We start from the raw sequence: 11,003 nt of genomic DNA, 5'->3' as shown, positions 1-11,003 counted from the left end.
GCCGGCCTGAGAGTCAGTGGGGTGGGGATTTGTACCCTGGTCTCCCAGGTCTTAGTCCGACATGCTGACCACTACACCACACTGGCTCACACCAGTTGGTAAAGGACTCTGTCCGATGCCCGGCTTACTCAGAGTAGTCCCACTGAAGTTAACTGGGCATGGCTAAGTTGAGTTCATTCATTTCAGTGCGTCTCTCCTGAGTAGGGCTGGCATTGTTTACAACCCGCTGCAACCGCGAGTAAAGCTGGACACTGCATTGCACATTGTTATTATTATGCAAGTGGGGCCTTCGTTTATACACCAGCAACTGTTTGTCGGCAGGCCTCCTTCTGGGGAAGATGGGCGAGCGAGGGGCTCCTCTGGTGAACGTCTGCCAGTGCCTGAACGAGGCAGTAATGAAGATTGTGGCCATGGCAGTCTGGTAAGTCAAATGCCGACCTGGTGGGCCAGCAATTCAGGCAGAGATGGGGAAGCTTTTTGGCTTCGTGGGCCAGGTCCTTTCCAGGATCAAATTTGACAGGTACATGTGTGTTTTGTCTTTTTAGTTTGTAAACCTGGTGACAAGGCCTGCCTCTCATTCTTTTACTGATGTGAGACACTTTGGGAGCCAATAATTGTTTGAAAAGCGAGATTGGAATATTTAAAATAAATAAGCCCTAGTGGCTGCATTCTTCCTCCACTGGAACGAGCTAGTTTGGTTTAATGGTCCTAAAAGACCTGCATTGGCTCCCAGTACGTTTCCGAGCACAATTCAAAGTGCTGGTGCTGACCTTTAAAGCCCTAAACAGCCTCGGTCCTGTATACCTGAAGGAGCGTCTCCATCCTCATCGCTCATCCTGGACACTGAGGTCCACTTCTGAGGGCCTTCTGGCGTTTCCCTTACTGCAAGAAATGAAGTCACAGGGAACCAGGCAAAGGGCCTTCTTGGTAGTGGTGCTCACCCTATGGAATGCCCTCCCATCAGATGTCAGAGATAAATAACTATACAATCTTCCGTAGGCATCTGAAGGCAGACCAGTATCAGGAAGTTTTTAATGCGTTATGGTTTGTTGTGTCTTTGTATATTTGTTGGAAGCCACCCAGAGTGGCTGGGGCAAACCAGTCAGATGGGCAGGGTACAAAAAAAAAATGATGATGTTGATGATGAAGTTCACTGAGTAAGTTTCAAAACTTCCAAAGTCGTTCCAGTTGCTGAGCGAATAGAACGTGAACTAAATTTGTTTCAGAGTAGAATGATTTCTAGCTCACATTCAAGCTCATTCCCTTACATTTTGCTTTGTTTACGCTGTAGGCTCTCTGGGCCTTTAGATTTAAATTGTTGAGGGAAATAAACGAAGCAGTTCACATTCCTCTGTGTGTGTGTGTTTTGACGCCCTCGCCGCAGGCTCCACCGATCATAGCTGTCAACTTACAGATTTGAAAATAAGGGACCAGCAGCCTTGGAAATAAGGTACCAGCAGCCAAAATAAGGGACCAGCAGCCTCACCTGTTCCAGGCACTCCAGTCTTCCTGTCCTCCTGCAGTCTGGTCAAACTCATGCTGGGTAGCTTCGAGAACACTGTCCAACCAACTTTGTAACCAGAGGTTCAACTGAATAGAATCTGAATCACAAGGCCTATGCAGCCTCAAGTTAAGATGGCTCCCTGGCCTGGCTTTGCACTGCAAAGTTTGCAGCAGCACATGCAACAAAATGCATTCAAAAACCCTCTCAGCTTGCATTAACTAGCCACACACAAGGCATGCAAGCTCCACCCCCCAGTCATTTTTAGACTTCTTATTGGGTGAGCAACACAGCCAAGCAACACAGTTGGAGCCTCCCTCCTCCCTGGCCGGCAGGGAGGGAGGGAGAGGAGCTGCTTCCTTTGAAATTTAAGGGACATCATTTAAGGGACATCCATCAATAAGGGACAGCAGCGGGACATGGCGCTGGAATAAGGGACTGTCCCTTCAAATAAGGGACACTTGACAGCTATGCCGCCGATCCTGAGCTTGCCCGTTTTGTGCTGCTGCAGGTATTTCCCGTTCGGCATCGTCTTCTTGATAGCCGGGAAGATCTTGGAGATGGAAGACCCCTCCACGATTGGGAAGAAGCTGGGCCTCTATGCCATGACTGTCGTGACTGGCTTGGCCATCCATGGCCTCTGCTTCCTGCCTCTGCTGTTTGTGCTCATCACCAAGAAGAACCCTTTCTCCTTCATCCGGGGGATCCTCCAAGCCCTGCTCATCGCCCTGGCAACGTCGTCCAGGTAAGAGGCGCAGGAGACTCTTAAGGCCTAATGTGGTGTCAGGGCTGGACTCAGGCGGAGATCAGCAACACCTGAGGCCAGTGAAGTTAAATCTTTATTCAAGGCAGCCCACCACGGAGCTCAGGCCTAGTGGTCTCAGCAAGTCTTCCCAGGAGGTCTTGCCCCAATGAAGCAGTTGTGAGGACTGAAAGTCCCCGCCTTCCCACCCCTCTCTCTAAGGCTTCTCCTCTCGAGGGTTTTCCTCATGCAGTCTCAACAGTGTCTGCACACAAGTAACCTCTGTTCTGCTCTTTTCATTTCTCTGCATGTTCTGGGAGACCAGAGGGGGAGGGAGCTGGGTTCTTCTTCCTGACCCCGAAATAATCCTTGGAACTGCAGTTTACCCCTTGCAGAGCTATCATTCCCAGCACCCTTTAAAAACTACAATTCCCAGGATTCCTGGGGGGGGGGAACACACACACACCATGTGTGTATGGTGTACACACAGCTGGTTTTAAAAATCTGTTTGCCCCTTCTTGGGTGGGCGGCTTTGCGGATGGGCCCCGGGTCTCCTCTGTTAACCAGCCTATTGCAAGCCAGATCGTCCTCCTGCCAACAGATTTGCCAACGGCAGTAGGGATCAGAGGGTGGGCGCAGAGCCAACTGACCAGTAGTAGCGCTTGGCCCCACGCCCAGTGCAAGGAGAAATTCCCAGCTTGCGGGGCCTTTGGGCTTCTCTCTCACTGAAAGGCGGATAGGCGTTGGGTAAGCCTAGTCTTGGTTGGAGCGAGGAGTTTGTAGCCTCTTCCTGCCCCTCCATGGGTAAAGGTATCCTGTTAAAAGGATCCAGAAGGAGTGGCTCCTGTCCGATGCACAGGCGGGGGCTAGGGCTATACCACTCCTCCAACGGGGACCACCTAGGGGACGCCCCGATTTGATGTAGGTCATAGGGCGTCCGTCCCCCCACTGGCTTCACCCTTAGTAACACTCCCAGCAGACGATCGGGAGTGACATACGCAGTTGCTTGCCACAACGCCTATGGCCAAACCTTCACAGCTGTAACCAATAACTTTGTGGCCTTATTTGATCCCAAACCAACATGCCTAGTGTTGTCTAGTTATTTGCACCTTAGGGAACAGGGTGGTGACAGGGCCTCCCTACGGAAACACCTGTGTCTTGCTAACTAGCATGGCTTTTCCCTCACAGCTCAGCCACGCTGCCCATCACCCTGAAGTGTCTTTTAGAAAACAACGGGATTGACAGGCGGATAGCCAGGTTTGTCCTCCCGGTCGGGGCAACCATCAACATGGACGGGACTGCGCTTTATGAGGCAGTGGCAGCCATATTTATCGCGCAGGTCAACGAATACGACCTGGACTTTGGGCAGATCATAACCATCAGGTAAATCCACTTCCTTCTTTCATATCCCCCCTCTGGCCTTTGTAACTGAAGCAGATGAAGAAAGAAAGAAAGAAAGAAAGAAAGAAAGATCAGACGTTGTGACTGAGACCATGCACTTTTCATGACAAGTGTCAAGAAAAGGCAAGAGTGTGGCTTTCTTGCCATATTTGTTATGTTTTGCCAGTCTTCATTATTTTATATGGTGATGACCCAGTGCTTAGAAAGTCCTTTTAAAAAAAAAGACCTAACTCAAGTTCATCCTTTCCAAAAATGAACTACGTTGTTCCTGTTAACAGTTCGTCCTTTTACAAAGCAAGATAGTTTAGTTCAAGTTAATCCAAATGAACTTTCTCATGTTAGAAAAAAATCCACCCTTGCCCCCTCCCCCCCAAAAAAAATGTTCCAATGTGTAGTATAAAATAATAATGTTCCAGTGTGCAGTATAAAATAGTTAGGTAGACTGAGAAAACATGAAATGTGAATGGCTTCGTTTATTTTCGCAATCTTTAAGCTTAAAGGCCCAAAGAATCTAAAGCAGAAAAAAACATATGTAAGAGGACTATGAAAACATCAACATGCACACACAATAGAATATGAATTGCTGATTCCCCACAACATTTACAATCTTGTTCTGAACTTCAACTTCAACTAGAAATCATGTGAGGTTCTGCCAGAAGATGAACTTAATTCACCTTTAGTTTGCTTGGCAAAATTTGATGTGTCGATAAATGTTGAAACTGATGAACCTGTAGCCAGTTAAAACCAGGGTCCAGGCAGCTAGTGTTTGTTGATGGCTGTATTGCCCGCCAGTATTAGAGACTGCATGCCTCTGAATGCCCGTTCCTGGGGTTTGCAGATGGGAGACATTGTTTTGGGGCCTTACAAGCCGGGTGGCTACCGTGAGAACTGAATACTGGGCTGGATGGGCCTTTGCCCTGATGCAGCAGACCAGTTTTTATGGACCTTTCTAGTGGCTTAGGCCCAGGGCCAGCCCAAGAAAATTTTGGCACCTAAGTCAGACCCCAAAATGGCATCCCCTTCCCTGCCACCCTGCCAGGGAAGAAGGGGTGAGGGAAGATCTACACCAGGAACAAGTAAGGGAAAGAAAGAGTGACACCGGGAACTCCTTCCCCGGCAGATCCTGCCGCCTGAGGCAGTCAACTTGCCTTGTCTCTTAGGTGGGCCGGCCCTGAATAACAATCTACATTGAGATCTGCTGCCCCTGAGGATTCTGCCGCCTGAGGCAGTCTCAGCTTACCTCTTGGGTGGGCCAGCCCTGCTTAGGCCAGCTGCTGCCTTTCAGACTTAACTTCCCCCCAATGCCATCTGTAAAATGGGGGCAATACTGCTTGGCCGGTTTAGCTGTAAGGATTGCTGAGATGATGCAGAAAGCACTAAGTGGAAATCACCGGGGGCTACTGAAAGGTTCTGACCATTCGTCTATATCAGTGATGGCCAAACTCGGCCCTCCAGCTATTTTTGGGACTACAATCCCCATCATCCCTGACCACTGGTCCTGTTAGCTAGGGATGATGGGAGTTGTAGTCCCAAAACAGCTGGAGGGCCAAGTTTGGCCATCACCAATCTATATGGCATCTGCAATGGTTGGGAAAGCCGTCCTGTCCCCAAAGCAACAGCACTCTGCTTCTCCTCTTCTCGCAGCATCACGGCCACAGCGGCAAGCATCGGGGCAGCCGGGATCCCCCAGTCGGGCCTCGTTACCATGGTCATCGTGTTGACCTCTGTCGGCCTCCCCACGGAAGACATCACCCTGATCATCGCTGTCGACTGGGCCTTGTGAGTTGCTCTTTACTCCGTTGGTGTGTCATGTTTGAATGCAGACTGATTAGACAAATCCATGGGGGAGAGGGCCATCGATGGTGTCCGTTAAGTTGTTGTTGTTTAGTCGTTTAGTCGTGTCCGACTCTTCGTGACCCCATGGACCAGAGCACGCCAGGCACCTCTGTCCTCCACTACCTCCCGCAGTTTGGTCAAACTCATGCTGGTAACCTCGAAAACACTATCCAACCATCTCGTCCTCTGTCGCCCCCTTCTCCTTGTGCCCTCCATCTTTCCCAGCATCAGTGTCTTCTCCAGGGAGTCTTCTCTTCTCATGAGGTGGCCAAAGTACTGGAGCCTCAGCTTCACGATCTGTCCTTCCAGTGAGCACTCAGGGCTGATTTCCTTCAGAATGGATAGGTTGGATCTTCTTGCAGTCCATGGGACTCTCAAGAGTCTTCTCCAGCACCAGAATTCAAAAGCATCAATTCTTCGGCGATCAGCCTTCTTTATGGTCCAGGTCTCCTCCCTTTCCATGGAGGCGCAGATTGCAGCTATAACAAAGGCAGCATTTTTCCATCTCTGCCAAGCTAAGCAGTTGGCTCCTTACCTCTCTCGCCCTGACCTAGCTACTGTGATCCATGCGACGGTCACCTCCAGACTGGATTATTGTAACTCGCTCTACGTGGGGCTGCCATTGAGACTGACCCAGAAACTCCAGTGGGTGCAGAATGCCGCGGCGAGACTCCTTACGGGGTCCTCGCTGCGAGATCACATTCACCCGGTGCTATACCAGCTGCACTGGCTCCCAGTGGAGTACAGGGTCAGGTTTAAGGTGCTGGGTTTAACCTTTAAAGCCCTATACGGCCTAGGACACTTGTACCTATGGGACCACCTCTCCTGGTATGTCCCACGGAGGAACTTGCGATCTTCAAATAAAAACATCCTGAAGGTCCCAGGCCACAGAGAGGTTAGGCTGGCCTCAACTAGAGCCAGGGCTTTTTCGGCTGCGGCTCCGATCTGGTGGAACGTTCTGGCACAAGAGACTAGGGCCCTGCGGGACTTGACATCTTTCCGCAGGGCCTGCAAGACGGAGCTGTTCCACCAGGCCTTTGTCCAGGGCACAGCCTGACTCCCCCCTTTGGCAATCTTCACAGAACTCTAGCCCAATGGTTGCCATCAATTTGATTTGAATTAATTTTATAATGAAATGATTTTAGAATGCTGTATTATTTTATTGGACCATAAAGAAGGCTGATCGCCAAAGAATGGATGCTTTTGAATTCTGGTGCTGGAGAAGACTCTTGAGAGTCCCATGGACTGCAAGAAGATCAAACGCATCCATTCTTAAGGAAATCAGCCCTGAGTGCTCACTGGAAGGACAGATCCTGAAGCTGAGGCTCCAGTACTTTGGCCACCTCATGAGAAGAGAAGACTCCCTGGAGAAGACACTGATGCTGGGAAAGATGGAGGGCACAAGGAGAAGGGGGCGACAGAGGACGAGATGGTTGGATAGTGTTTTCGAGGTTACCAGCATGAGTTTGACCAAACTGCGGGAGGTAGTGGAGGACAGAGGTGCCTGGCGTGCTCTGGTCCATGGGGTCACGAAGAGTCGGACACGACTAAACGACTAAACAACAACATTATTTTATTGTTGTTAGCCGCCCTGAGCCCGGCTTCGGCTGGGGAGGGCAGGATATAAATAAAAATGTATTATTATTATTATTACTAGCCACAAAGGCTACTCTCTGCCTCCACAGTTGGGAGGCAGCAATGCTTCCAAATGCCAGTTGCTGGAAACCACAGGAGGGGAAAGTGCTCTTGTGCTCATGTTCCGCTTGGCATCTAGTTGGCCGATGTGAGAACAGGATGCTGGACTAGGTGCGCCACTGGCCTCATCCAACAGGCTCTTATTCTGTCCTTATACAGTGGTACCTTGGCTTACAGACGCTTCAGGTTACAGACGCTTCAGGTTACAGACTCCGCTAACCCAGAAATAGTACCTCGGGTTCAGAACTTTGCTTCAGGATGGGAACAGAAATCGTGTGGTGGCAGCGGGAGGCCCCATTAGCTAAAGTGGTGCCTCAGGTTAAGAACAGTTTCAGGTTAAGAACGGACCTCCGGAACGAATTAAGTTCTTAACCCGAGGTACCACTGTAGTCTTAAGGCTATATCTAAGATTGTACTGTCATACCTCGGGTTACAGACACTTCAGATTGTGTTTTTTCGGGTTGCAGGCCGCTGAAACCCGGAAGTACCGGAAGGGGTTACTTCCGGGTTTCGGCAGTCACGCATGCGCAGAAGCGGCAAATCACCGCAGACACGGGTTGCGAATGTGCATCCCGCACAAATCACGTTCGCAACCCACTGTATTGCTAATAGGGGAAATTGGCAAAACCACATGCCCACAAGTTGACAAAAAAACCCAGAGTTGGCAGGGTGAGTGAGCTGGCTTCGTTTAATGTCCTGCTGCAGCCTTTCTCAAGCTTGGGTCCCCAGATGTTTGACTACAACTCCCATCATCCCCAGAGCACTGAACCTCTTCTTTGAATTGGTTTCCAACCCCGTTCTGTTTGTCCCCCACATCATCTAGGGACCGGTTACGCACAATGACCAACGTCTTGGGAGATGCGCTGGCAGCAGGAATCATAGCCCACGTCTGTCGGAAAGATTTTGCTCCGAAACCAGGCAAAGTATGTGTGGGTGTCACTTGAGAAGCAGTTACAGTGGTACATCGGGTTACAAACATTTCAGGTTACAAACTCCGCTAACCCGGAAGTATAGTACCTCGGGTTAAGAACTTTGCCCCAGGATGAGAACAGAAATCGCGCGCTGGCTGCAGCATGAGGCCCCATTAGCTAAAGTGGTACCTCAGGTTAAGAATGGTTTCAGGTTAAGAACGGACCTCCAGAACGAATTAAGTTCGTAACTAGAGGTACCACTGTACATCCAAACATATCAGAAAGTCAGTTAAGGAGTCAGGTGAGAGGGAGGGGTAAGGAAGGACAAATCGATCAGGTTTGTTTTTCAAAAATTCTCATTTTTCCAATCTTAAATTCAGTTCTCCACATTTCCACAATAATTTGCGATTTGCTTAAAAAGTCCTCATGGCCATTCGTCAGCTTCTTAGCGCAAAACATACTTTTAAAAAACAGGGTTTTGACTAATAAATGTTTTTGCAGAATGATTTCCCCCAGTTTTGTATGATATTTTCACAAAGTTGTGCATTTATATGCACGCGTTGCCTTTGTTTGTACATTTCTGTACCGATTACTTGGCTGAAGGAGTGCAGAATTTTAAAGGACGTCTGCATTTCGGTTTGCACATTGTTTCGAAAGATAAAGATTTGGCTTGTACGCTTTAAAAATGTGGACTGAATTGAATTCGGAGCTGGTTTGTCTCAGCACCGGCATTTTGCTTCCCGCTTCCCTGCAGGATCCCGAGAGCAACGAAGAAAAACCAGCCTTGAGGGGGACGTGTGCCTCCAACGACCACGTGATGGAAGTGATCGGAGAGGTTTTAGCTGAGCAAAAAAACTACAACATCTGTCAGGTGTGACGCCTGCAGCCCACCTGCTCTTGGGGAGGGAAGGCAAGTCAGTGTGAAGAAGGTGCCTGTTGCAGCTGCTTGACCCTCTGAATGTCCCACCGGACAAGGGCCTCACCGCGCACAAACACAGCAGAGAGAGATCCACTGTGAAGAAGAAGCAGCTCAGAACGACACAAAAGTGCCACGGCGTGAAGACCTCCTCTTGCACGGATAAGAACATGAGAAGAGCCTGCTGGGCCAGGCTAGCGGCCCGTCTAGTCTCACAGCAGCCTGTGGAAAGCCAGCAAACAGGATTTCCTGTTTCCCAGCCTATTAGGAGAAGCCAGGGGGTGAACCTGAGACCTTTGTGCATGCGAAGCAAGATGCTCTGCCGCTAAGCTACGGACCTTCCCCTGCAGACGCCCAACTTAGAAGTCCGTCAGCAGGAAAGAAGTGCAGTAAGACCTTCCCCGCTTGCCCCCCACCCGCCTCAAAGCATTTGGCCTGGGACATGGGCCTCCCATGAAGACGACGTAAAAGGAGCCAGGTGGTCCATCTATTGCAGCATCCTTTTTTCACAGCGGCCAACCAGACGCCCGCGGGGAAATCCGCAAGCGGGATTCGAGCGTGGGAGCAACCTTCCCCTCCTGTGTTTTCCAACAACACTCATTCAAAAGCATAGCCGCTTCCAAGTGTGGCAGCAGTAGCCTTAGATAGCCCTCTCCTCCATGAATGTCTCGAAATCCTCTTTTAAAGCCATAGAGGTTTTTGACCATCGCTGCCTCCTATGACAGCAGGTTTCATAGTTTAACGACGCACCCTTTAAAGGATAAAGGGTGTAAGGAAGTCTGTTGACAACTGCTTTCAGCTCTGCCCAGACACAAACAGACAGACAGCAGGATGGAATTTCCCCAAGCCACATCTTGCTAGCATCTCTAACTAGGTTACGCGGGTGGCGCTGTGGTCTAAACCACTGAGCCTCTTTGCCTTGCCGATTGGAAGGTCGGCGGTTTGAAGCCCCGCAACACGGTGAACTCCCATTGCTCTGTCCCAGTTCCTGCCAACCTAGCAGTTCAAAAGCACATCGAAGTGCAAGCAGATAAATAGGTACCACTCCAACGGGAAGGTAAACGGCGTTTCCGTGCGCTCTGGTTTCTGTCACGGTGTCCTGTTGCACCAGAAGCGGTTCAGTCCTGCTGGCCGCATAACCCAGAAAGCTGTCTGCGGACAAACGCCGGCTCCCTCGGCCTGAAAGCGAGATGAGCGCCGCAACCCCACAGTCGCCTTTGACTGGACTTAACCGTCCAGGGGTCCTTTACCTTTTACTAGGTTATAATTTCCTTAGGATAAAAGAGACCAAGTGCTTATCTAGCTAAGGAGGTTTGGAAGTCATATTGACTTTAAAAGGTTGCGGCTGGTATTATATAATGTGAGAGGCTCAGGAAGCTCTCAGGGCCTTGTCTGTTCCCTGTGTTCATGTTTTCTTTTTACTTGGAAGTTTTAATTTTTAAGAAGTTAGATCTGAGCAAAACTGAGGGCCCCTTTGGGACACAGAGCAGTTCATTGGCAAAAACGTCTAATACTTAGTGAGTCTGTGGAATGAGCCAGTTGTGTGGCCTCCACCCTTGTAAGGAGACAAAAGGAAGAGTGAAAAAGCTGGGCTTTTGCTGCTTCGGGACAAAAATGCACATTGAAAACCTGCATGCGGGCCATGCAAAGGGAGAGGGGAATTGTACAAAGACGCTTTTGAAACAAAATAAAATGTTTTTTCAAATGTAGCTGTTGTCTTTATGGATCTTTTTTCTTCTAGAGAGATAAAACGTCTTCTCCCTGTTGAGCTGAGGTTTCTCACTTCGCTCTAAGGATTCTCCTGTGCTTGGCCAACAAGGGCCAGAGTTTCCCCGAAGAACCCGAAAGGCTGGATGATTTTTATTGTGATATGTTTGTGGAGAGGGGGTCAGAGCGCCCTGCTTCAGAGGAGGATAAGGATGCCAGGAGTCAAGAGTGGTCCAGAGAGCCAGGTCAGGTCATGTTGGTTTGGGTCAATGAAGCCCAGTCACAGGCCAAGGT

The 11,003-nt window shown here is 49.7% G+C and overlaps 1 protein-coding gene across 3 annotated transcripts in view; it reads left to right on the top strand.

The window, feature by feature from the left end:
- LOC114588414 (excitatory amino acid transporter 5-like) overlaps positions 1–10,711 on the top strand; it is a 32,828-nt gene extending 22,117 nt beyond the window's left edge. For all 3 annotated transcript variants that reach the window (XM_077921789.1, XM_077921788.1, XM_028713700.2), the window contains 6 exons: positions 322–421; positions 2,013–2,246; positions 3,432–3,626; positions 5,289–5,423; positions 7,999–8,098; positions 8,841–10,711. In XM_077921789.1, the coding sequence (XP_077777915.1) occupies positions 322–421; positions 2,013–2,246; positions 3,432–3,626; positions 5,289–5,423; positions 7,999–8,098; positions 8,841–8,963 (887 nt within the window). In that variant the 3' untranslated portion in view covers positions 8,964–10,711. The remainder of the gene's footprint in view (positions 1–321; positions 422–2,012; positions 2,247–3,431; positions 3,627–5,288; positions 5,424–7,998; positions 8,099–8,840) is intronic.
- The last annotated feature ends 292 nt before the right edge of the window (positions 10,712–11,003 follow it).

This window comes from Podarcis muralis, chromosome 18, assembly GCF_964188315.1.
Source record: "Podarcis muralis chromosome 18, rPodMur119.hap1.1, whole genome shotgun sequence".
Lineage (NCBI taxonomy): Eukaryota > Metazoa > Chordata > Lepidosauria > Squamata > Lacertidae > Podarcis > Podarcis muralis.
Note: the sequence above shows the minus strand (reverse complement) of the source record. Positions and strands in the feature narration are given on the sequence as shown.